This window comes from Pipra filicauda, unplaced genomic scaffold (genome assembly GCF_003945595.2).
Source record: "Pipra filicauda isolate LSUMZ 115617 unplaced genomic scaffold, ASM394559v2 scaffold273_size1055052_pilon, whole genome shotgun sequence".
In the NCBI taxonomy this organism is placed as follows: domain Eukaryota; kingdom Metazoa; phylum Chordata; class Aves; order Passeriformes; family Pipridae; genus Pipra; species Pipra filicauda.
The window spans coordinates 258,506-286,055 of NW_024104391.1; the positions used below are offsets into that span (position 1 = coordinate 258,506).

Consider the following 27,550-nt stretch of genomic DNA (forward strand, 5'->3'; position numbering starts at 1 on the left):
TTTGGGAGGTTTTAAATATTTTCTTTACCAAAAATACACCACACGTGATTTTCCAGCTATTAATTACATTTTCTCAGTCCTAACATGATACATTTGCATTCACAAAACCTCTTATGTTTAATAAAAGTTGCTATTCCAATTTCATAAAATATTTTAGTATTTCTGGAATCTAGGCGATCTTTAGTAAAATTGATAATTAGACTTTGATTAAAAACCATATCAGAAACAGACCTATAACATAACGTAGCTTTGATGTTGAAATTCTGTAGATAGAGCAATTCTCTTTGAAAGATTTTAAAATAGTAACAATGGTATTTTAATATCCATTTGTTCTGGTAATTGTTGCCAGTACTTGTCTTTGGGGACAGATGCCTGTACTCAGTTTTCTGATTGCCGAAGAATTGCACACACAGATGCAGCAGAAGTCAACTAATGTGTTTTTCCATCAGCTCCTGGGCTACAGTGAAAAGCCCGTGAACCTCCAAATGTTCATCGGGACAGCGGACGATCGGTACCTGCGGCCTCACGCCTTCTACCAGGTGCACCGGATCACTGGGAAAACAGTCGCGACAGCCAGTCAGGAGATAATCATTGCCAGCACCAAAGTTTTGGAAATTCCACTTCTTCCCGAAAATAATATGTCAGCCAGGTACACCACTGCATAAATCAGCTGTTTGGTTGCTATGTGTCCTTTTTTTTCTTCATTTGTGCAAAGGTGAAAGAAAAGTCATGTAGGAAAATATATTTTCCACAAATGTGGATCATAATTAAGATAGACACGTCTCTTAAAACATACCAGTGTTTAGGTAGTCAGAAGTAAAGGAGTAGAGAAGGCAGGCAAGCTCTCATGCATACGTGTTAGTTGACTGAGGTAAGTGTGTCTCATATGAATAACTGACCGCTGTGTGGAATGGGAGCTGGGATTTTGTCATTCCCTAGTCCTTCCTAAGGCAGAACTAAATATAGGTCTCTTGCTCTTTGTAAATTATGTTTACTATATTATATAACTTCCTTGGAAGGTTAGATAATGTGCAATATCAAATAATCTTTTAAAGGTTCGAAAAAGCAGCAGTTAGACATTTACAAGACAAAATGTTTCAACAGAGTGCTTGCTGTCATTTTCACACTAACAGTTCTTTTAATCTCAGACATCTAAAATAACACTTAAAATAACACAACATGGGGAAAAAATAAAACATGCTTCATTCTTTAACGAAAGAAAGGCTTACAGACTATATTTTGTCAATAGTTTGATTCATTTTCTTCTGCTCCATCTGTCCGTCCTCTCCATCCCGTAGTATCGATTGTGCTGGTATTTTGAAGCTTCGCAATTCAGACATAGAGCTCCGTAAAGGAGAGACAGATATTGGAAGGAAGAACACCAGAGTGCGACTTGTGTTCCGTGTTCACATCCCACAGCCTAGTGGAAAAGTCTTATCTCTGCAGACTGCTTCCATCCCTGTTGAATGCTGTAAGATTGCTTTAACTATACATAATTTATACTCATGTTTTCTGCATGTGTCAGTAGTATTGTCATTCTGAGAATATTTATTGCCAGAATTATATATAAAAAGTGTGAAAAGCATTGTGCATAAAAGCTCAATTATCAAAAGTTGAGGTATCTTAAAGACAGTTCTTGCTAAGTGGTAGCCTGAAGGTTTAGGGTAAAAAATACCTTATAGTGCAGTCACATAGCAGCTTCAGTAGTTCCTTTGTATGAGAAGGGGCAGGTGATTCATCTCAGAGAAAATATTCATTCCAGGTAGAACTAATACTGTTTCATTTACAAGGGTCTATACCGTTACTTGTCTTTATAAAGTATTATCTAGTGAACAGCTGAACTTCTGGAGAGTTCATTTGTCAAATGCTAGCACTAAAGAATCAAGACATGACCTCAAACAATCTCAGTTTCTCCTAGAATTCACTTTGTCTAGAAAATGCTAAAATAATTTTTAAACTAGTATTCCTAAACTAAAAATTTCATTTGCTGTAAAAATAGAGACTGTTGAGATTCATGGCTTTTTGGTGTTTCTTTTCTGTAATTATGCAATTTAAACATAATTTTTAAAACAAAGATATATCATACACATATATGAATTGTGTATGTAAATAGATGTCATTTTAGTTTCACCCCTGATTCTTCAAGTTAGAATCACAAAATAAATGTCATTATGATCAAAACTGTGCATAATAATTTTTTTCTTAATATTTTTTAAAGCTCAGCGGTCTGCTCAAGAGCTTCCTCAGATTGAGAAGTACAGCATCAATAGTTGCTCAGTAAATGGAGGTCATGAAATGGTGGTGACAGGATCCAATTTTCTTGCAGAATCCAAAATTATATTTTTTGAAAAAGGACAAGGTAAATACTGTCTTGCTGTTTTTTCTTGAAACCAAAACCACTATCTGAGTTTGATTTTAAGAAGCAATGATGTTTTAAAAAGAAAAAAAAGTCCTGAATAGTAATCTGAAACTTCATTTGGGCACTGATCGATGTGCTCGAACAGCTTTGACAGAAACGCTGCTGCTGCTGCTTTCCTGCTACCCTGTACAAACCCCAGTGACAGAGAGAGTCGAGTGCTCAGTTAAGGATATGGGTTATGCCAGGTCAGAGCAGAAAGAGGTTCCCTAGGTGATTTACTTCCCTACCAATGCAGACAACTTGCCCAGCAATTGAACTACAGGGTCTGTGGGTTCAGGGGAAGGTGTTTGTGGTAAATGTCTATAACTTGTGGGTCGGGCACAAAGGTGTGGCTTATGTTATCTCTTGCATGGTGACTTAGCCCCTAAGTCATCAGCGTGTTTGAACAACCACAAGTGTTAGAAGCAATTTAACTACCTTTCAAAAATGTTTTTAGAAAAATAGGGTAAAAAGCACTCTGTACACTTAACAATACCCACTGCCTCCTTTGGAATTCAATCTACTGTATGGAATCTACTGGGTTAAAATGCAGAATCCTGCACAACAGTCAGCTTACAATGGTTGTAGTATTGAGACTCCTAAAGCATCTCTATACTTTACACTTTTTTTACAATTTATGTCTGCTGCTTATATGGCCTCTTTATGATTGAAAAGAAATCCAGTTTTATAATAAGTATTTAAGTATTTTTAAGATTAATTATTTAAGTGTATTAGAAAATGCTTTTTGCTTGATTTATTTCTAAATTTCTCTCAACAGATGGACGACCTCAGTGGGAGGTAGAAGGGAAAATAATTAGGGAAAAGTGTCAAGGGGTGAGAAACAACTTTTCTTACTTTAGAAAGCTTATTTTTATTCAATGAGAAAATACACATTTTCATTGTTGCTCTGAAATTTAGACTTCATTTAGGAAAGTAAGTAGATCACTGGCTAATTCAGACAGACAATGGGAGACTTCTAAATTGGCTTAACACTGTAAAGAAGCCATTAAGATGACGCTTTGAAGGAACTGGAAATAGCATGCTTTTTGTGAAAGCAATGAAAAACGAATTTGAAAACTGAAAAAAGGAAACTTAAGATAATTTTACAGAGATGACAAATTATTTCCAGTGCATTAAAATTTTTCTTAAAAACTTAATGATCCAAAATGCAATTCTTTGACTGCTAGAGGTTTTTTATGCTCTGGCAGATAAACAAAGCATCTTTTAGATGATGTGTCTATTTAATTAAAACATTTATCTTCAGAGCACTTGAGTTTAAAAGAAAAAAGTCTCCAAATAAAAATTTGCTTATAGTACTGTTTTATTATGTAATGTGCATTAACTTAAGTTTGACAATTTCAAAATATTAGGGTACTTTAATTTTGCAATAAGTGTTTTAGATTTTCTGTAATTAATAGCAGTTTCATTTGCATTTGATACGTAAAACTTTTTTGTTTCAATTTTCCTGTAGGCAAACATCGTACTTGAAGTTCCTCCATACCATAACAAAACCATTACAGCTGCAGTTCAGGTGCAGTTTTATCTCTGCAATGGCAAGAGGAAAAAAAGTCAGTCTCAACGTTTTACTTATACACCAGGTATTAAATGAAAAACACAGAAGTTGTATTTTATTTTGCTTTTAAAGTAGACATTTGAAAGAAACTCAGACAGTCGTGTCCCTTTGATAGGTACATAAGTTAGCTTTGAATTGGCTATAAAAGAGCTTCTAAAGGTTGTCTAATTAAAAAGCTGAAATACAGAGTAATAAGCTCCAGTACTATGATTACAACCAGGTATTTCTTCATTACATTTTCTAGAGAATTAATTTTTGCATTCTGCTTTTCTTTGAGAATGATGATGAATCTCAGAAGCTGCTTTTTAAATAACCCTGGTGATGACACGGAGAATAGTGAGATCATAGAAGAACAGGTTTATGGGGTTTTTTGCTCTTTTAAAATGTCAAAAAAAACCCCTCAGGTTTAGATACAAGGAAGATCAAAATATTTTTTCCCCCACCCTGGACACATTGCAGCTTACTGAGAGAAAATAGTTTGTAACTTAGCCAGAAGTGAAAATGGAACATGTTAACTGTAAGTGTAGTTAAAACATCTTAATCCCTCCTATTTGGATGTGGAAGTGGTTGCTATGAGACATGCAATGCCTGCTTCTTTGCCTGCCACTTTCTTTTCCTTTAAGAACTGCACACCCATTTAGAGCAGTCAGAATTCCCAGGGAACCAGTGATGGTGGGGACTCTTAAGCACTCCTTGGAGCACTTGAAGCCAGATATCTGAAGGAGTCTTTAAAGTCGGATATGGATATTAATATAAACTTCTTGAAGCCAATATATATGCTGACAAACCCAACTTCCATTAGTTTACACAATTTAAAATAAGTTGTGCTCACTTGTTGTGCTCTAAAAATACCTTCATACCTTCCTGTGTTATGTAGGCAGTATTACTTTAGGTGTCTGGTACGCCTAATTGTTACCAGATTTCTGGTAATTTTCAACTATTTTTAAGAATATCAGCTCCTAAGATAGTTACACATCTTAAACTATGTTTTTGTTTGAGAAATCTGTATTTAAAGTATTTAAATGGTGGAATGAAGTAATGACACATTACCTAAATAAGAAGCAATTTTAATCATAACTGCAGCTGTTATTACACACTTTAAAATCCATTTCATCTGTGTATGTGTAACAGTTCATTGAACTGCAATATTTAGTTAACTGTGTTTTATAAAGTAGTAATTGAGCTGTTAAGTGTTAACATTTTTCTACTACTTGTACTTAAGATCAGTATCTTTTCATGAGACTATCAATAGTTAAAAAAACCCAAACCTGTAACTGAAAGTGTGTAATTTTGTAACTCTGTATTATAAGAACAGTTGTTGCCATCATTGAAGTTGAGGCATGTGCTGAAAGAGCTGCTGTAATCGAAACAACGTGCACTACTCAAACTAGTTTCTGTATTGCCGAAGTTCAGCTGTCATAGTGATCAGAGGTGAAGGAAAGCTTGAAGCCTGCTAAAAATTTCCTTCATGTTTTGCCAGTGCCTGATACTGAACTCACATCTGCCTGTTTTCAGTGGTGCCCAGCAGCAGCCCCCTGGTCCCTCTGGCGATGAGTGCATCCTTTAGATGTACTGGACTTTCTCTAACTGGGTTGCAAATGTCTTTAAATACATACATTTCTTAGGAGGGTGTGTTAGAAGGGAAGATAACTACCTTTGAATACGTGCTAGGAGAGTTGTTCTGGCTTCTCTGGGTTAATATAGCAGGCATGAAGTCAAAGATGATGAAAGCAGAGCAAAAGAAGGGACATTGCAGCAACGACACTAACAGTGCTATTGTGGTTGTTAAACAGCAATTGGTGTGTATTTATCCCGGGATACAGATGGGTTGGAATTGTGAAACTGTTTTACTTTTTCTAGTTATAATGAAGCAAGAGCACAGAGATGAGGTGGATCTGTCTGCTGTTCCATCTCTGACCCTTCCACACACAGGCAACGTCCAGGGCCTGCATTCGATCCGAACTCAGCTGCCTTCACCAGAGCAAGGGCACCCACATGACAATTTGCTGTCTACGTCACCCAGGAGCCTTGTGTGTCCTGTTCAAGCACCGTATACAGCAATGGTGACCTCGGCAGTGTCCCACCTGCCACACATGCAAGGTAGAAACCTTAGTCCAAGTGAAGAGTGTCATGTTTTGCCTCCTGCTGTGGTTCAGTCTTTTCAGGTAACATCAGCACCTTCTGTGAGGCCTTCTTACCCGCCTATGCAGTCTAATGTGTACAATGGACAGTCTGGTCTTCCTATGAACTCTGCCTCCAGCCAAGGATTTGATGCTATTTCATTTCCTCAAGACACAGCTGTACCTCATTTGATAAATCTTGGCTGCCAAGCTCTACCACCAGTGCAGTTTCATTCTTCAAATCCAGGTTCTGTGTCAACATCAAGTACAGCAGGGCACCCATTGGCACATCCAGCTCATTCAGGAGAGTCATCTGCTCACCTGCCATCAATGGGATACCACTGCCCAAGCACTGGGCAGGGCTCCATCCCTTCTGCAATGGGTCTCTCCCTTGGGCAGTCTTCTCCCCAGCTACAGCAAGTCCCATACCATTCTACAAATCCGGCATCCGCTTCATCCCCGTCCCCGACAGCTTCCCACCCATTGGTCCACTCGCCGCTGTCTGGACCTTCCTCCCCGCAGCTACAGCCTCTGCCTTACCAGTCTCCAAGCTCGGGACCCACCTCCTCCCCCCCACCCACTAGTCACTCAGGCCAGCACTCCCCCCAGGCCCCCAGCCCTGCCCTGGGGGCTCTCAGCGCTGTGTCACCCCTCGGGCACCACTCTGTGTGCGACTCATCTCCGTTTGCACCCGATGGGGCAGCTATTAACATTAAACCCGAACCTGAGGATCGAGAGCTGAATTTTCAAACCATAGGACTACAAGACATCACACTAGATGATGGTAAGTGGGTATAATATTTTAATACTGGGATATAATCTACATGAAACTGCAAAGTGTGTGTGTGAGGGTTGTTTGGTTTAGAATGCACTCCTCTTCACGGAAGGAAATTTGTATCATCACAATGGAGTCATATATTTGTGTCCAAAGAAACAACTTATTTAAAACTAATTATATCAGATGTAAATTTGTAGTTATACAGTTCAAGTGTTTTAGTCTAATTTGCCCATAGAATTTGGTTTTGTCATAAAACAAGGCTTGAGGATTAACTCCTACACACTGACACCTTATATTCAAGGAATTGATTTGAAGCCTTTTCAGGTTGTCTCATTGGTATGTTTCAATGAAAGTCATAATAAAATATCTAAGTTGCATAGATGTAGTTTGGATTCTCGTTTCTTGGAGTTGTCCCAGTTTTGAAGGGCAGGGTAGTGTTTTGAAAATCTCTCACATGCATTTTGGCACTCTCTTAGTCTCCTCACAGGCGTTCTGTAGATACACTGCCATCATTCAGCACCTCTGCTCACAGTGGCTGTTTTGCTTTCTCCACGCTGGCTACCTTTTTGAGAAATTCAGTTGTTGAACATGAACAGAACAAGGACGTTTCAGTGCTAAAGGCAGGCTGTAAAAGTCTGTACTTTAAATACTTGGAAAGTGTCACTTACAAAACTTGTCCAACCAAGTGAAAAAAGAAGAAATATCCAATCGCAAACATCAAACTATTGGAGGTGTTGATGCAAAGCAATTTATAGAACATGTCACGCTAATAAGACTGGAAGAACAGAGGGCCTGACCTTAAATGACATGTAAAATGTGTTTGGTATTGATGAAGGGAATCTCACTAGTGTATCTTTTCTCCAATAGCCTTTACTGTTGTGGCTTGGGGTTTTTTTAACCATCCCTAGTAATTACTTAATTACATCAGCAGTAGTATAAAGATTTAAGTGTGGGTCATCTGTTAAATATGCATGTCAGTCCCAGCTCCTTGCATAAATGCAGCCTTGCTATTGTCACCTCCTGACAGTAGTAACAAAATTTAGTAGGAAATGCCTTCAAAGACAGGGCACAGTAGGAAGAAAATGAGAGAAACCAATATACTTGGGCTTTCATTTCAGAGGCCACCTTAATTAAACAAAACTCTCTTTTTAGAAACACTGTTTATCAATCAACTTTATTTAGAAAAGAAGAAAGAGACTGATTCTATCAAGGACTTGCTGAGGAGAGGAGAGCAAGGCTTTGTGAAACAATATGCAGCAAAAAAAGTAGCATTTTCTACTTCTGTATAGAGGAGTGAGAAAGAAATCTAGTGTTTCAGGACATGTCAGGTTAGAACCTACTTTTTTCTCATCCTTCTTCCCTCCACACCCACAAACAAAAGATGTAGAAATAAATAAAATACAACTGAATACTGTAGTTAGACTGTTCACAGTGTAAGCAGAAGTGTTTAGCATTTATGAGCATCTTGGCAGTTTGTTTATACTTGTTCAGAAATTAAAATGGATGCACAGTAAAAAGAAAGCCATTTTTTTTCCCTACATCACAAATATTAGTTGCTTTTAGAAACTATTTCCATGGCTTAACACACCGACATTACTGAGTTGTTTCTGTGCTGGCAGACATCGAAGCACAGGAAAAGCTGTAATAGCCACACTTCAAGCATGGCCACTTGTTAATTGTTTAGAAAAATATAATCAATGTACATGTGAGTCAAATGGCCACAGCTTTATTAATTTCTTTTTTAAATAATGATTCTTATAGAAATTTGAAGAATTTCTGAAAACTGGTGATTAAACAAGACTCTTCCTATATGGAAAATTGAACATGGATTTAAATGCTAAATAGCACTTGGCAGCAGCAATAGGTTTGCAAGCAGAGAGGTTCCCTGCCTTTCCCTTCCATGCTCCTGCCATGCCTGGGGGTTGGGCTTGGGGCTTTTTTTCGTTTTCAATCAGCAAATACAAATCAGATGTCTGGTCTGAAACCTGCTGTTCCAAAAGTCTTAAAGAGCTGCTCAGTTCTCTCAACATGAGTGAATACTTCCTCTGCTTAATCAGCTTAAAGTAAAAAAAAAACAACCCAACATGTTTAGACAAGAACAGTTTTTTAATAATATATCTAATGTGTTACTCTGGTTTTAAAATTAATTTAAATTTTTTTTCTTTCGTGTCTATTTGAATTTTAGTTTCTGTACAAATAGAGCCAGGCACAAATGGCAAATAGGTTTTTCTGCAATAATGTTATAACAATTAAAGAAAAACATCCAAACATAGTTACACACATAAATGAATGTTGATACAGTATGTTCTCCCAACTAATACATCAAACATGAAAACTATATTTAGTTGGAAAATAGGTTTTTAAGGGTTAACAATTAAGGCAAATAAAGCTCTCAAAACACTGAGACAAAACCAATTGAAAATTCTTTAAATCATGTCTGGATTACTGACTTATATATTTAAGTCAGTAGTCTTAAAGTAAACAAAAAATTCAAAAAAACCTCTGAGGGCATAAATTACCTTCTTTCTTTTAAGTAACATGCACTATTTAAAAATTAAAATAGTAGATGTTTTCTTTGCCAAGAAAATATTTCAAGAAATATTTTACAAAATTTCAGTGCAGTATGGAAGTGCTACCTCATGACAAAGTCCTGGAATTCCTGTGTAGCTTTGACAGGATATGATTGAAAATTCTTTAAAAACAAAAAACACTACAAAAAAGCCACCACAAAATGGAAAAAAAAAAAAAAAAAAAGACAAAACCAAAAAGACACAAAAATCCCCACCAAAACACCACCAACCCCACCTCCAGAAGTGGCGGTCTGGGTAGTAGTTACGTAAATTCCTTTGAGCAAGACTTCTAAAAGTGAATCTTACTGCCTCTTCAGCCAGCAGTTAGGTGTTTTCTTCAAAACACACCAAAAACCCCTCCAAATCCACTAATCCAGAACTACAAAGATGCTTCATCCATCAGTGCTCAAGCCAAGAGCATCTGGATTAGTCTTAATCCAGCATCTCCTGGAAGGTGTAACACATCTAGAGTCACCATTTACACTTCCCTGAAAAGTCTAAGATGTTTGCCAGTGACCAGTGGAGCATCTTTTTAAATTTTGTTGCGTTCATTTGCCCTTTATGAGTCAGAGCAAGCTGGACTCTGTTCAGAGTATGAGTGAACACAGATTACATAATTTGAAAGCAGATCCTACACCTGTGTGTCTGCATAAAGGACACTTTTTTCCTTTTTTTTTCCTATACTGAAGTTTCTGTGACTCTTCATTATCTTGTTGTTCAACAGGATCCTGTTGATGTCTTTAGACTTCTCTAATCTCAAGCAGAATTTGCTAATCTGCTTTTTTTCTTCTCTTCCTGTCTTTGCTTCCTGCAGGAAACACTTTTTAATTCACTTGAAGAAACAAGGGATCAACATGCATGAGGATACCTAGATATGAAAATAAAATTATATTACAGAAAACATTTGAAACAACACAATTTCAAAGTAATATTTATTGTATGTTACTACTTCAAATGTGTTCTGGAAAACTCCTCTTTTCCGCTTAGGTCTTTACCAGCTTAGGCTGCACAAGCTGGTAAACTTTCAGACTAGAACTATGTGAAAGCAGCTTCTTACACTTTATTTGTCCCATCTGCTTTTTCTCTCCCCTGGTGTGTTGTTGGACCTTTTTTCCCTTAGTGTCGTTCAGCAAGTAGCCCTCTGCCCAACCCCCCGGGTTAACACTGCCCTGGATAGACAGTGGAATGGTTAGGGCTGCAAATAGGTGTAAACAAGGCAGCTGCAGTGACAGGAAACAGGCAGCTGGTCATTTCTATCCTTTCCCATACCCGTCATCCATACTGTGCTCTGCTGCATATTCCTCTAATAAAGGTCCCATTTCTTCCCCACTTGAAAAAAAAGCTACTCAAAGTCAGACTCAGTGTAGTTATATGATGAGGCCTTATTAATTTCCCCTCAGTCTGATTTAAAAAGTGCTCCTAGTGTGATGGTTTAGCTATCCCACTGTCAAGTTTTAGATTTAAATCTATTCTAATACTGTTGATCTAAAATTTAATCTCTTGTGGTTTGCAGTTTAGAAGGGAGTTTACCTTGGATTTCATGGCTTTCTACAGTGATGAGATTTCTAGCATGTACAGCTGTATTTAACCATTTTGAAGGTATTATGTTAGGCTGTATTCAGCAAATCAGGATGACCTTCTACTAATCCTCTTACATTTTGTAACTCATTGCATCTCCATTACATAAATCTGGAGATTAGAAAAGCCAGTATGTGGATTTACTATAAATCATAACTAGAAATCCCCTAACCATTTTGTGTATATAAAGCAATAAGTCTGCTTTGTCAGCCACATTCCATGTAGAATTCTAAGCCATTAGCATTCATTCATTTTAGTAGTTCTGTGATGACTCTCTAGCTGATAAAGTCTCTTGCTGGGAAGCTCAGATTATTCTATCTTGGCTAGAAAATGTGTACATCATTACAGGTTGCTTTTTACTGTAGCTTCAGCTTAATTTCTGGATAATCAAAGTAGTAATTAATAAGAAAATATTGTAGAATGACTATACTTTGTATTTCTGCCTATATTTAAAACTTATGCAATAACAGGTCATTCCTAATTAAGGCAGTGTCCTGCCAAATGGAGCATTCAGAAAATACTGAATGAAAGAGTCTAGCTTAGTATGGAGGAGAGCAGCTCAAAAACCTGTTGTCTTGCTGGTGCAGCTCAGACTTGAGATGTACATCTCAAATCGAAGGTGGTTTTACTCTCTCCTAAGCATGGAACAAAATGTTGCACCTTGCAGCATGCCCAGCATGGGTTAAGATCCAGACTGAGCAGTAGTTTAAAAGCAAAAGGTTGGAGCGGTGAGGAAAGGTGGAGAGTGTTATCCATCAGGGGTTGTCAGCAGTTAAAGGAGGCTATGACCATATCTTCTAGTGGATTCATCGTGTTCATAAAATTTGTGACAGCAAGGCATCTATTGAGAAGACCAGTTACAGACTTCTGATTTGTAAAAATGTCAGTTAAATCCTCCGGTGTCTGACCAGCTCTCCCTCGGAGAGCCACAGGACATCTTGTAACGAATGCAAAGTAAGCTCAACTAGTAGTACCACTGCAGAAATATTTCCATTTAAGGATTAGAAGAGGTTAGAGACTTCTTCCATGAGAGCAAGTGGCATGTCTGCATCGTGGTGTAGGTGCTGGCAATAGCAGCAGAGCTGGAAGGAGCTCAGCATGCCTTGTGACACTGCAAAAATACACTGAGACACTTCAGCACTGCTTTCCACTGCACAGCACATGTCCTCTAGCACCAAAGCTCATGCTTAGTCCTGGCTCAGACTCATCTCTCTCCTTGTGTGAGAGAAGGGGGTAAACATGACTTAAGGGAGTTGGGTTTACCAGGATACAGAAATGCAGAGTGTGACATCATGACCGAGACACGAACAAGGTATTTGTTACTGTACCACATAACTGCAGAGCTTGTGCTTTGACTCTGCAGGCACCTGCAGCTTCTCTGTGCAGCTATAAAGATAATGTGCACAGGAAAACTGTACTCCTCCAGCATTTCATGCAGCCTTATTTTGTCAGTTAATAAAAAAAGTAGTACTTCTTAGTAAAGTTGGCATCAAACCTGAAATTATTAAAAGCAAGTCTGGCCTATGACTTGGAATGATGATGTGCAAGGCAACCCACTGTGTCCTTGGTGGTTTGCCATAGCAGACATGGCCTGGCATATGACTGATTTGGTGTCAAACGAGCAGAATCAGCTGTGGCTGCTCCACAGCACAGAGGACTGAGGCTTAATTATAGCCTGGCAGCTTTTTCTTTTTTGTTGTTAGGGAAAGTTGACACTCTATTAGTTGCTGGTCATGTGGAGTCAAAACCAGGCTAAATATACTGCACTGAGCAATGTGATGTAGTTACAGGGATTCTTCACATAAATGCAGCTGATAGAGTTCTTTCTGGAGTTGACAACAAAGGCCTGTGTGTGAGGAAATGTGTGCTGCAGTCTGTCCATAGCGTTCTTTGAGGTTTACTGATCATTGTTGCCTCTGTCAATAGAGCGATTCACTCAGCCCTCCCCTAAACACACAAAGACAATTGTATCAACTTCTTTTTGTGGGGCATGTTAAGAAACTCTTACTTCCTGTAGCTACACTACAATCACATATCCCAAAATATTTTTGGAAAGCCACTTTTCTAAAACTAGTACATCTTCTAGGTTTAAGTCCCATTGCCCACACATCCTACTTTCAGTTCAGCAGCAATAAAGGATACACAGGCTAAACTTCTAATTGGATGGTGCTATAAAAAAGGAAGTTAGTTGACTCCTGTAGGAAGAGATTCTGAAAATCAAATGGTATAACTCCAGTAGCCTTTTGGTCTGCCTGTATCCATAACAGAGCTCTAATTTTAAGATGACTTCCTACTCTGACCCAAATCTGATGCAGATAATTGAAGGTTTAAAGCTTTTCTTAACCTTTCTTTACTTAAGGGATGAGTCAAGACAAAGAAGTCATTCATAAAAATATGAATTTTTCATCAGTTAAACAGATCTAAAGGGTGTCAGGTTTCTTGATTTTTGTTTCAATTTAATAGTTTTAATTTTGGTTTTATATTCTTTCAGTACAGAACACATTTTCATAGTGCTTTAAGATGTAAAAAACTTTCTCAAATGTTTATGAAATTATGAGGTAGAAAGGTATTTTTAATATACGTTTACCTGGTAGCTCAAGTTCTATCTAACTTACTTGCATGTTGAACAAACCTCTTATGCTACATAACACACTTGAAAAGGCTGATGCTTTATTTACCACGTTTCCCGAATACGTAGTGTGTGCCCAAGGCACATGTGCTTCATTCTAGAGGGTGCTGGCTGGAGACATGTTACGTGTGCTATGCATGACAATTTGTCAGGGGTTGATAAAAGCAAACATTCAGTATTTGGCAGCTTTGTTAGGGCACACGAGAACCTCAGAATCCCTCTAAGTATGAAATTAATTAGAAAAACTGCTCAGAATCATATTTCCCTGCTAGAGTGACAGATAACCCTCACTGTATAGGCTGTGCTGTCTTTATGGTGCACAGCCTGTTGCTTTAGGAGCTAATGAACTGCACTGTTCTCTCCGGAGGTTTTTTTGACAGTGTTTGTTGTCTGCTCCTTTGAAAGCTGTGCCTTTAAAGAGGGTTGCTGGCAAACATTAATTTGTTTCCCCTTGAGGTAGTTTCCTGCCCATCTCCCTGGTTTCATTAGATCTTTATTTAAATATCACTTTCTTGCTGTTTCTACCATAATTGGTGGAGGAAAATGCTCTTTTCTTAATCTCCTATTATTTGACAAGAATTTATCCTTAATCTATTCCTTTCCTTCACAGTGGCAGTGGGCATTTTCATTGAAACCCAGATAAAGCTTTCCACTTCCCATTTAAATACATGTAACTTTACACTTTGAACAATTAAGCATAAGAAGTCACCCAAAGAAGTCATTTGAGCTGCTTGAATTTCAGAAGGAAGTAAGAGGAGACTCATTCTCCTGGGAGTGACCCCTAAGCAGGGCTTAAAAACCATGCTGGCAAAACAAGTGTGTGCATCTATCCAGAAGGCACAAATTGGCCAAGGTCCAGAGTAATTTTGTTAATTGTGTAAAAGCCTAATTTACTAAACTTGCAGCTCTGTCTTGCACAGGAAAAAAAAAACAACTATATCCAACCCTGTACAGTGTTGTAAGCTCTGCATAGCCACCAGTCACAACTGAATAAACACACACTTGTTGGTTAAAGTAATGAACACACTATTTGACATTGATTTTTTCTTCCAGGAAAAGCAGTTCAGTGAAACACAGCTCTCCACTTCCTCTGGGATTTCTCACATGACCTTGGTCTCAGAGAGCCACCTGTGCCAAGATAGTACTTGGTATTCTGGCACTTGGATCTGTGTGTGGTCTGACTGCAGAGCAGTACCTTGGACAAAGTGTACAGACAGTGTGACAAGTAAAGAGGAAGACAATAGCTGTGTACAGGGACAGTTTCCTTTGGTTAAGGGATAGGGAAAATAGCAATAAAAGTTTTATTTACTAGTACTCTTTTGCCTACCTTGTTCAGTGGAGTTGCTGTCAAGGGGCAACTTTTTAATTTGACCACAGTAAGTAAAGCAGATTGAGAAAACTGCAGGAGGAATGTCTTAAACTAACACAAATACTAAAACAAACTTAAGTAGTATAAAAATCATGATGATACATCTAGGCAGACATCCAAAAATATTAACCATTACCTTTATGGCTGCTAACTGAAAAGTAACTAAGTATACAAGATAAGTGATACTGTTTTTTATAAGCACTCTGATAATTTATAAATAGTTATTTATGTCGGCTTACGCAGTAGTTAGTTGTGAATGAAGCTGGGTATTTAAATTTAGTGCTATTAAAAGAAAAATGAAAATCACTTCCTCGTTGAGTGAACTGTAACTTCTTGGTTTAGTCCAGTCAGTAGTTATGTCTGTCTTCTTCTCTGATACAGACAGTTTTATCTCTGACCTGGAATACCAGCCATCAGGTTCAACAGAGAAATGGACTCAACATTCAGCATTCATGTCCAACTCCTATGTGGAAAATCTAGAGGGTGAGTCTGCTTACTGAAATGCTTCAATGTTTGAAATTGGAGCACAAAGGAAAGGGGAAAGTCTTTTAATAGTCTTATGAGCTACAAGTGAAAAGCGCTGTGTAATACTGAAGTATTACTGTAATTGGACACCTGTGTATTCTGAAACAGTTGGAAATTCAGCAGTTCTGAACCAGGTGTACAGTCACTCAGTAAAATCCGCCACTCAAAGTATACAGAGCTGCCACAGAACTTCCTGAGTGCTGTAGGATCTAGGAAAACAAAGAGGATATGAACATTTTAAGCCAAATATGGGCAACGTTAAAGAGTGGCCAGATAAGTTACCTGAGAAATTTGGAATGTTTCTCTTTATTAAAAAGATGAAGCAATATCAATTTAAATAGATGGAATACAGTGGTGTGCACCAGCTATCTAAGTATTAGGAATACAGATTCATAACTAGATTTCAAGTTGAATGTGCACTGTAATTGGGAAAGAACATCTGGATTTATTATTTCAGCTTCTTTATTTCACATATAAACAAGATAATCATGCACCACGACTCTTCTAAATACTAATGTTAGAAGTTGATGCATGGTTATATGGGTGTCGTTTGTGTTTATACTTAAGTGTTTTCCACTTTATTACAAACATGCCTAAAATGCCAAAGAACTACACTTTTTTCCAATATATATGCGTATACACATATATTAAAACACAGATAACATGTTTTACATTCCCCAGTGATTTTTAAAGGGTAATACCTGTAAGTGTACAGTAGATTTGGGATTAGTAACAGTAAAGTAATCAAACTCTTTCACACAATTAGTGTGTAGACTGACCTTAAGTTTGCCTATGAAACTGAAATAAATCACGCTGGTCTTTTATCATCCTTCAAGAAATTTAGCTCTGCTTTCCTTACATATCAAAATGTTATTAGTAAGGTAAGTAGCTCCTATTTAGAATGGCAAAGCTAGGGAAAGGACTCTGTACACTAAGTTGACATTCCTAGATATTGAAACAGCAAAACTATTAGTAAATTGCAAGTTATAGCTTAGATTATTTCAGTGTTCTAGACTATATCCTGTGCAACTCAGACTCTGATAGGTTCAGAATAATTGTTGAAGAGCAGAAGTTCTTGAAAAATGAAAATTCAATTAAGTAATAAAATAACCCCCAAATACCAGTCTCATCAACTAAAGAATAACACACAGGTTGGCAAACCCCAAACTTGGGCTTATGAAATGTACACCTACAGATCCCTTTTAAAAAAGGCACACAGACAGAGACCCAGACGTGGAGAGAAATATGCTTACACACAAATGCTGGCATGTGAGAAATACAACTGAGAAATGGCATTTTTTTAAAACTAAAATAATGGGTATTTTATGTATTTGGCACAAGATAGTGTGGTACAAATACGAGAGATTTTTTTACACAGGAAAGTAGAATGGTTTTGTACCTTGAAGAATGCAGTGTCAAATGAGAGAAGCTCTCTGTATCCGTTGCTAGTACAGAATTCTTGCAGAGACAACTTTCAGGGTTAAACTAGGAAGAGTATAGCTTCTAAATTATACTGCTGAAGAGGAGAGCAACTGTAACTGGTGTGCTGCACGAGATCAGAGCATCTGCAAAGGCAGGAAATAACTAATGGAATACTTGAGTCATCCTTTATTGAATGGGTAAGTGTGATGACTGCTGTGTGGAGTACTAAGTCATGAGGAGAACCCACAAGGGGAAATATCTCTTTATTTGGTCCAAAGGACCATACAGAAACTGCCTGGAAAAAAATAAATCTTTGGTTTGTTGCAGTTTCATCACTACAGGCTGTGACAAACTTGAAAAGGTGAACTATAGGAACACAGTCAAACTCACTGAGATATAATAGGTGGTCAAAGGGTCAAATAGTTGCAAACAGTCTGCAAACTCTTTATGAGGGTCTTATTAAGTGTACACTTACTCTGCAGTGAGAGAGACTACAAGCTGCTTCTAAATGCAGAAAACAGAAAAGAACATGAAAACTATTAGATTAAATGTGAGACGTGCCCCACAGATGACAAATCAGTTATTCAGTTAAAATAAGATAAATGATCTTAGAAAGTTTTTTGTATTGATGTTCACAGTTGAGGAACTAGAGATTCTCATGCCCAAAGTCCTTTGAAAAAAGAGACATGTTGCAGGACCTGTCCAAGGTAAGGTGTCAGTGAAAAGTTTTCAGAACAGCTAGTGACAGTGACAATTGTCCTCAAGTAGATGACATGCCAGACAACAGCTCTGAAAGAGTAAGAAACAGTTCTCAACTGTAATGTATAACCTCTTGCTTAAATCTGATTTAGAGCCTAGGTGAATGTGAAACTGCTGCTGCTCAGCTATTCAGAGGGGTGAAAACCAAAAACTGTCTAGAAACCTCTACAGGAAGACCTTGTGAGTAAAGAAAATAGATAGTTAAGGAAAAAGTAGAAATTAGAGTAAGGGAAAGAATAAAACCTGTGCTAATCATACATACAATGACAGACTCTCTGAACTATTATCATATAAAGCTGTCTTGAATTTACAATGGACAATTCTATGAAAATTTGCTCAGTAGTGTTAAAAGTAGTCTTGAAAGGGTGAATAAATGCTAGGAATGAGCTTGTTATTATATATTTTTTTTTAATTTATCCAAACCAAAACATTCAGCCATTTATTAATAAGAGCATCATTTTTCATTATGATGTCATGCTTCATAACACAAGAGTTTGTTCTATTCAAATCAGCAAATATGGATCACTTTCTGTAGATGGGAATTTCTCCTGAGGGGTTGGTCAGTACTGGGACAGCTGATAAGATCAGCACCCACAGCTCTTGTGTGTCACTGACTGCACAAATGTTCAACCTAATTTTAGTTTATCTTAAAACTCTGGATTGCAAATTGCAGAGTTTTAAGAGCTCTCCATGAACAGTCTGGCTGTCCTGCACAAACACTGGAACACTGGCTTTGCCAGCTGTCCCCGTGCATTCAGCAGCCCAGAGGCAAAGTCCTGGGCCTGAAAGACAAGGGCAGGGGAGACTCCCGTGCTTCGGCTGCCTCCGTTTGTGCAGTGAGCAGGGACTGAAACCAGGCAAACAGAGCACAGTGGGAAGTGGAAACAGTGGGAAGAACTCAGTAAAACCGAACAAGTGGTTGCTCTTATTTTTCAGCTTGACAGCAGATCCAAAAGTCAGACCCACTTCTCTGTTCTGCTGATATTGGTGTTACTACACTGCTTAATGTATTTGCAGGGTTCCAGGGGCTTGAGCCTCCAGCTGACCTTCAGTGCTCTCTTAGGGTGTGTTCATTCTTTTTCTGTGTGGCACAGAGGGAGAAGAACAAAGAAAAAAAAAAAAAAAAAAATGACAAAAACCTTTACAATACAACGCTACAGTATCACTGGTATTGACCAGGCCAATCTAATCTGTTTGGAGCTGATTTTCTCTCTACCATGTTAACTTCTGTTCTACACAATCCATTTTTAACTGTTAGTATACATTTGCCAGTCAACTTACATTCTAGATAAATACTAGGGGAGGAAAAGATGAAACTACTGCAAATAAAGTAACAGCTGAAATTCTGAAATCTGGGATAACTGCCAAAGAGGTCAGTTAAATAGACAAAGTTGTTAAAATCATTTCCATTTCACAGCCCAATTAAAAAAAAAAATTAAAAAAGCTGTGTTGCATTTTGATCTGAGCCATATCTGACAAACAAGTTTTCAAAGTGCAGTTATCACTGTTGTAGTGGAGGAATATGCCACACATGTACACATGTAGTGTGTGCCACCCTCTCTCTTGTGATCTGGTCCAGTCATTATTTCAGGATTAGTGACCCGGAGTGTAAGCACAGGAGACATTTGATAATGCTTTTGCTGTTATCCACTCAATTGACACTGATCATCCAAAATTATTTTAGATGATCAGTAGGTACTAAATGACTACTAAATATTCGCAATTATTTAGTATGTAAGAGATTTCTGGTTCCCTATGTCTTGACAGTAGAGGCCCAGGGGCCGGGATTAGCAGTGAGAACACCGGGTAGCACGCATACCAAACAGGCAGTTGCTAACTGGATGGCTTTTAGGATTAAGTGAAAGGGCATATGAAATCCAAGCAGCCCATAGTCAAAACTAGGAAAGGTGGGATAAAGTGTTTTTTGGAAAGTATAGCAAAGAAGTTTTCTGTTGTTTGAAAAGCATCAGCAGTATAGAGTGCTCTGCCCTTTCTCAGAATGGTTGAAATTTACTTCCTTTCCTACCTGAAGAGCTTGAGTTTTGCTAGACAATGTTATAGAAAATGTGTGTTTATACTCATGAACTAAGTTTTCAGTTTTAATCACAGACCACTAAATGGTCTGTAATTGATCCTTGGTGGAAGGTGACATGTCATGCATTCAAATACTAACCTTTGGATTTCTGTTTTAGTCTTTAATACAATTTTCTCCATCACAAATTAATACAAAAAGGAAAATGCTGTATGATTTCACCTTCAGCCTTGTACATTTCTGTGCAGGATTTTATCTCTTCTTACTGACTGCATGATTTGCATTTTAAACTACTTTATGCCATCACCTGTATCTCATCTAGTCAATGTACAGTCTTCTGGGGTCTGTAGGCTACCCCCATCCATGTGTTGCTCACAGAGTTCCAGACAGCTGAACGGGACACTCCTGGAAAGTACAAAATAGGAAGATGTGTTAGTTGGGACGGTGCTCTAGGAGAAAACACCTTGGCCAGACACAGCAGTAAAAGTATTCTGGCCTTTTCTTGAGGCCTTCATGGTGCTTTGACAGAACACTGAGTTAGATATTAATTTTTTTTAAAAAGGCACTTTTGAATACTCATTGGGTTTATAAATTAGCAAATCTAACAAAGCCACTGGGGCAACTAAGAGTTCTCCACTAGAATTCTCTGCTGGGATGAAGACAAGATCATGCATTTTCCTAAGAAATGGTAGATGCTTCTAATGTAAATCCATGTAAGCCAGATAAATCTGTATTCCCCACATGCTAAAAGCATTGCCAGAAAAAGCACTGCACTACCAAACAGCTTCTTACAAACAAATCAATGATTATTTAGAACAAAACAACACAAACTAACCTGGAACTTCAATACTCATTATTACATAGTGACTTATGCATGTGACCAGCTATTGTATTCAGCGTGTAATGTGCTGTAAGGAAAATGTAATGCCACATGGCTACGTGCTGTTCAGTTGAACACCTTTGCCCGTGGGAACTACAAAACATGGCAGCAGTATAGACCAGGTGGTGCTGATGGTGCCAGTACAGATACATATCATCCATCAAAACTTACAGGAAGTAACTGTCTAATAATTTCAAAATACTGAACTTCAAAAAGTTCTTTTTAATGTTCCAAATTTTAGCAGTACTGAACAGCTGCAATACTCAGTTTGCACAGACCAACTGCTCAGTAGCATTCAGTGGACAAGAGCTGTTAGAAGTCCTGCAGTTAGAGCAAGCTAATGGCAGAAGCTGATGGCTCATAGCTCTTCTAAATGAACATCTAGATTTTGTTTAAAAAACAAAAAGTCTTGGGTTTTAGCAGATGTTTACTTATGGCATTGTGTTGGCCTAATAAAAATACTTGGAAAAGTGCCCTACCTGCAGTCACACAATTATCAGTGTAATAGTGCTGGTTAAGTTAATTGAATGAAAGGTTTTTTTGAAAACAAATAAATTGCAAATCTTGTAATGCTTGAGGGAATTGGTTTTTACATAGCTGGTCGAACTGTTTGAACTTTGGGGCTGCAATAACGTGTGTATTTAACAAGCTGTCCTTGCATTCATGCAGGAGAAAACCACTGCCAGTGATTGACTCTTAGATAACAAATGCCCCCTCCATGGTTATAGGGGTTCTGTGACATGAGGTGGTTTTAAAGCTCTCTCGAGTAAATTAAAAGAATATGACAAAACCTTTTTTCAGAGTTGGATTTCATGTAAGTTACACAGATTTGAGTGCATTCACAATATTACTGCGTTTTCTTTTAGACCCACTTATGCTCCTGCTGCCGCTGAAGGCAATGCTGAGGCTGGGGAATACTATAAGCAGCAAGAACAATTTACACTACATGTACATTGATTTTGTTATGCTTCTACCAGCCAGGAATGGTCAGTAGGAAGCTAAATCCTGCTGTGGAAGATTAAGGAAGCACCAAGAAGGGTGGTGGGGTACATCAACACTGTTCTGTAAAGTTACCCAAAAGAGAACAAAATAGCAAAAGCCTGGGTTCCAAATCTGTTAAGATTTTCAATAGAAGCAGCTTACTAGCAGAGCAAAACATTTTTTTTTTATTAAGAATGATCCTTACTCAACAAAAGAGTCCCATTAAATGCCTGTTTATAGAAGCAAACTCATGCCAGTAATAAAGGAAAAGCCTCAATAGCTTAGCATATTCAAAGTCTTTCTCAGTAAGAGATACTGTAGCCTATTGCCACTCAGTCTTGGAAAACAACAGGATTGACTGCCTCTACCAATTAAATAATAATTCAGATTTTGCTTATAATCTAATATTTGTCTAAAATTTGTCATTAGTATTTAATGTGATATATCACAGCTTTTACATTTATCCATTAAAATAATTATTTTTGTCATCTTCCAAACTCAAGTGTCCTGCAGCAGTTATCTAAGCTTCAGAGTAAAACTCCAAAATTTTCATTTGTTAACTTAGGTGCTAGTTTGTCACATTCACAGAGATGTTCCCTTACTTTTGAATAGTACTAGTTGATTAAACGTTGCTGAATTTGACGTATATGCACACACAGACACACAAACTGCATATTAGTCCATTTTAATTATTATAGGAAAATTGACTGATAACAAAAGATTTAGTTACTGCAGCTTCAGAAATGCAAGGATTCAGAAAACTGGCCCATCAAACAGGTATATAGTATTTAAAAAAAATATTCTGTTAACCCAAATCCACGTTCTGAGGAAGTTCTGTAAGTAGCTTGAAAGAGCCAGGAGCTGCTAGAGTTATTTGTTGTGCCTGTAACACTCTTGACCAGAAGGAGTTCTGTGCTAACCTGCCCTGTGCTGTGCCTTTCAGTTACCTGCTTATCATGAATACTCACGTGCCTATTTTCTTCAAGGGTATTAGGGATTCTCCAGCATGGACTATGGCGAGTACATGCATAATAATAAGAGAAACTAGAACCCTTTTTTCCCCCCTGTTCCTGAAACCAGGCTCCTCCTTCATCTTCTGTTACTTAACAGCATCAAGGCTAAGCACTGAAATATTTCTTTGTAAAAGGGATGACTTCTGCCTTTTGGAAAGCATAAAAACAGTCACTTCTTAATATTTCTTCTTTTTTTTTATAGTGAATGAGATCATAGGAAGAGATATGTCACAGATCTCAGTGTCACATGGAACAGCAGTGGCCAGCCAGCCTGCACGTGCATGTCCTGGATCTCTGGAGACAAGAATATCTGATGGAATCCAGTAATGGATAAGCTAACAACTAAGCATCCATGAAAACTTCACAGTTTCTCTGAATATTTCTTCATCCTCTTCCTCTTCAGACTTACTGTGCTTCCAACTCTGTGGCCTTTATGAACTGGAACAGTGGATCCTTGCAAAGCCCTTTCAGTGGGTTACATTTTTGATGTAGAGACAGAGCATTTTAATTATAGTTCCTCAGATGCTGTAAAGAGACTTCTTAAAATGGACACACAGAATCTACACCAGATATTTTAACTATTTTAAAGTTACAAACAAGCTCTGCTTTTTGCATTTAAATAGAATACTTTTATATTGTAAGTGCTTCAGATGTGTGGAGAGGTTAGTTTGCTCTTATAATATTCACAGTACTGAATGTGGAAAACACATCTTCAGTGTGCTGCTTTCCCTTAGAGATAGTAGAGTTTGTAACTGATGATTTGTAACACCTTTTGGTCATTTTGGAAAGCCTTTAAAGCTTCTATTGTTAATTTTTTTTTAGTAAGATCTTCCAGTGGCAAATCATACCTGTCATCTGAAGCCAATGCCATGGAAGCCATTGTGTATATGAATACTGTAGTGTTTTCTTTCTTAGATTCATAGGAAGCAAAGCCAAATGTAGATCTGCACTTGTTTATAAACTGAAAATGTTACTTGATAGGCTGCAAAAAGACCATTCCATCATGAAAGTGTTGGGATAGAAATTACATTCCAAAATTTAACTTTTATAACTTTGTGGATAATCTTCCTGATCTTTATTAGCACAGGCTCCTTCTTGAAATAGCTTTTTTCTTAGAAAGTTACATTTTTAATCAAATTTGAGCAGTAGGATTTTAGATTAAAGAACAGCAACATCAAAGCCATGTTAGATACAGAAGAAAATTTTATATTTGCTGAGGATCTAAATGTTCCCTGCAGAATATGGTTTTGAAATCACCAGTTCAGTGGCATTCAAGTTTTTGATGCAATAAATCATTTGATCACATCTGTACGTTTTATATGCTGTATGCCTGATCATGCCACTTGGAAGTCCTAAGCAGATGACAATTACAGTTCCTTAAATTTAGGCTGTTTATAAATGTCAGTTTGCTCAAAAGTAATTTACTGTGAATTAGTGGTTAGGTAGTGTAATGTGTCCATGTTGAATTGTAAAGGTGTGAAGCAGAAGCTACCAAAGAAATCCAGCAGATTCCCCACGGCAGCAGTGAACTCTGTGCTGTGCTCCAAGGATGCATCTCCCTTACCCCCATGATCTGATAAATTGGAAACAATCTGTTTACAGAGTTATTTAAAAATCTCAGGCCTTTACAATCAGACACCTTGGAGAGGATGTGAAAGTGCCAGTGTCACACGCATTTCCCTGCCCCAAAAGGCACTCATTTCCAGAGCTTTCCTCCATGGAACACACAGGGTACAACAGTCACAGCAAAGTGAGACTGAAGGACATGGAGTGTCAGAACATCCGAGATGTTCAGGTTAGTTCCTCAGTGGGGTGAGCCATGATGCTCTAACAAAAATTGAGTGAATTAACTCAAAGAATTAGAAAATTAAAAAGTCTATCTGCGTTGGATCTAGTTCGGACAACTGGGGACATTTTAGCAGTTGAACACGTGGGGAGCACATGCCTCTCTCTGTAGAGTGGTCTGACAGGGGAAAGCAGTGCTGAGTTCTAATGCCTGCAGCAGGAAACACAGGTTCTACTGATGTTGCATTTTGGCAAACAGTCATGGGGAAAACTTTCCATTGAGCCTTTTGCAAGCAAAACATTACACCTGAAGTCAGTGCCCAAGCAATACCATTACAGTTGCTATAATCACATCTCTGTAATAGCTGAATCATGAACTTTTAAAAAGGACACACGTTGAGCAGGTGAAATTATAATTTTATCATGTAACTTCCTTTTAAGAGCGCAGCCTGAGGCTACTATCTTGATGTTTCATAATTATTTCAAACAACTTAGTGCTAGGCCACTATGTACCTGCTGGGAATCTTAAGCATCCTTTTTGTGAATGTACTGTTCAGCGGTGCAAATCTTGAAATTTGCAGAAAAAAACTGGCAGGGCTGGAATATGAAAAGTGTGATATTGTAATTGTCCTCAGCAGTGGTGCTTTACTCTGTCCTCTACTCATGTTAAAGATCCTATAAAGGACTCACATGCTCCGAAATACATCTACTTGTGTTTTTAACACCTTAATAACAAAACAAACACTGTAAACTGTGTAATCTGTCTTCAGAGTGTGTGCTGGTGGCGAGGCATGTTCCAGTTTTCATTCCTGTGTTGGGTCGTTTGCATTAACCATTGTTTGTAGGAGAATTCTGACTTAAAAGCTTTTCATAGTATATGGGATTTATGCTCCTTTATCCTGCTGGTACAGACTCTCCTTGCAAGTTCTCCAAGTAGCTGGAATTCACACTGTACCTAAAATACAGGAGCCCAAACAATCCGGAGTTGCTATGCACTAAATTTTCTGATGCCTTTAAATACCTTGATGCCTGTAGACATAGAGACGCTTTCCTATTTAAAAATGAAATTTAAAAAAATAGCTTTGGATACTAAAGCAGTTTTGTATTTGCCTTGTAAAAGCTTCAATACAAGGGTCTTAATTTTATTTTAGCTTGTGTGATAACGTAGGTAAAGACTGTTAATCTTCTATAATTTTAGTGATATAAAAAGCACAGGATCTCTATTCGACTATGCAAATTTAATTAAACAGCAGAACCCGGCAACTGTTGATATTTTGTTGGCATCCACTTCCTTGCCCTTAAGTCCTGTATTCTCCCTGAGTAGTTTTCCAAAAATTTTAAATAATTTAGATTATCCTGAAGGAAAGCCTTAAAGATGAGGTAGCTTTTCTATAAGGAGGGTCAAAGGTCAATGTTCAAAAAAAAATTAAGGGGTAGCATATTAATCCAGGGGGGAGGAGGGTGAGTTTTGAAATTACTATAAACTAGCAATCCAAATTTCTGTAGTAAAACTTATCTGTTATCAGGGGAACTGCCACCCTTTTTAAACCAAAGAATGAAAAGAACGTAATAGTTTTGTTCTGATACAAAGCTTTGAAACTCTATTTTTGATACTCATAATGGATGTCATTCCTTGAGGTTCGGAAATCGTTCAAATTGAAGTTTTATATTTAAAAATGTGGGACAATAAAGATTAAGTTCTAGATGTTTACAGAGCCTTGTATTGTAATTTCATGTACATTTTGTATTTTAAACATTTTTGTAAGTTATGATTGCAGTGCTACTTGCAGAAATAAAGGGAAAAACTTGCATTTAGGCTCTTAAATCGTAGTGTTCAAATAAATAAAAATAATGCAAATGCATTGTCATTTATTTAAAATGCAGATCCAGATGCAGAGTGGGAAGAAACTCCCTGTTTGTGATGCAGTGGTAAGCAGCTGTGCTCCGTTGTGACACGAAAGGAGGGACATTTTATATTCCCCCTGGAAGAGTGGTGGTTTTGAACAATCTGATAAGAGTATGGGGCTCAACTGAGATTAGAGGCAGCAACTGTGACCCTTTACGTACGTAAGAAGTGATCAGCAGTGCTGGCAGAGTATCGGTTTGCACAATACTGGTGGCTTTCCTATTTGCAAGTATCATTTCAATTAGACAATGACAAGATCATTTTGAGAAATTATTCCAGAAATTATTATTTAGGGAACACATCATAAACAGTAATTTTCATTCCTGAAAGGATATTATCACAGGCAAGATGCAGTTAAACTGTTTCTGAAATAAATGTGCGATTCCTACAAAGTCTAAATTATTTGCCTATTCTTGGCTGACCAAGCAGTACTGAGGGAAATGCCTTTGGGAAAAGTACGGTAGAGTCAGGCCTTAAAACCTGTATCTTATCTCAGTGATATCAGTGGTACTGAAAAGGTGTTTATCTCCCTTGCAGTTTTGTTACAGCACCTTTTACTTACCTGTGGAATCCCTAGGCCCAGTGACATGTGAAAGTGTCCCAAACTCAACAGGGGGGCAAAAGCTCTGGCCTTTGGTTCCCAATTCCCACCTGCCCAGGATAGAAAAGGAACCGTGCTGGCTCTCCCGGGAGAGCACGGCCAGCGCAGGATTAGCTTCTCCTTGGAGTGCCTGTCCTGGCCCATTACCCTCACTGGTGCTTTCTGTCTATAAATACAACAGAAAGGGGCAGCTGAAGTGCCAGTGACTGAACATGCAGTAATTATAGCTGAGGGTTAGTAAAAATAGCCCCGGCCGTTTGAAAGCTGTTCACATGTTTTCTAGGGTGATTACCCGCTCTATAATTAGCACACACCGACCCCAGCAGTAAGCCATTGACTGGCTGCGTCTGCTCTGCTGTCAATTCAAGTCATCCTTAGATGCAAATAGGCTGAAGGCTGATTCCCTTGGACTGACAGGGTAGGGGAGATGAGAGGATCTGCAGTCACACCAGGGCGTTCAGAGCTGAGCACTGACACCCAAAGCTGTGCTGTTGAGAGAGGAGACTTCATTCCAGGCATTGTGAAAACATCACTCTATCTTGCAAAGCACTGTTTTGGTATCTCAGGTGATAGGAGAGAAGAAATGTCTTATTAAGGTCTTTTCCTTTAGAAGACTAACCAGAAGTTTGTT

General features: G+C 38.0%; 1 protein-coding gene across 8 annotated transcripts in view; it reads left to right on the plus strand.

Annotated features, from left to right (window-relative positions):
- The window catches only part of NFATC3 (nuclear factor of activated T cells 3), a 65,120-nt gene extending 38,897 nt beyond the window's left edge, over positions 1 to 26,223 (plus strand). For 2 of the 8 annotated variants that reach the window (XM_039382515.1, XM_027749995.2), the window contains 8 exons: positions 450 to 649; positions 1,299 to 1,471; positions 2,219 to 2,359; positions 3,177 to 3,232; positions 3,870 to 3,996; positions 5,832 to 6,875; positions 15,397 to 15,498; positions 22,830 to 26,223. In XM_039382515.1, the coding sequence (XP_039238449.1) occupies positions 450 to 649; positions 1,299 to 1,471; positions 2,219 to 2,359; positions 3,177 to 3,232; positions 3,870 to 3,996; positions 5,832 to 6,875; positions 15,397 to 15,498; positions 22,830 to 22,954 (1,968 nt within the window). In that variant the 3' untranslated portion in view covers positions 22,955 to 26,223. Of the gene's footprint in view, positions 1 to 449; positions 650 to 1,298; positions 1,472 to 2,218; positions 2,360 to 3,176; positions 3,233 to 3,869; positions 3,997 to 5,831; positions 6,876 to 10,253; positions 15,375 to 15,396; positions 15,499 to 17,600; positions 17,902 to 22,829 lie in introns of those variants that run through there. The other 6 variants (XM_039382517.1, XM_027749999.2, XR_005563989.1 and 3 more) reach the window with 5 other exon arrangements.
- Positions 26,224 to 27,550: the final 1,327 nt, after the last annotated feature.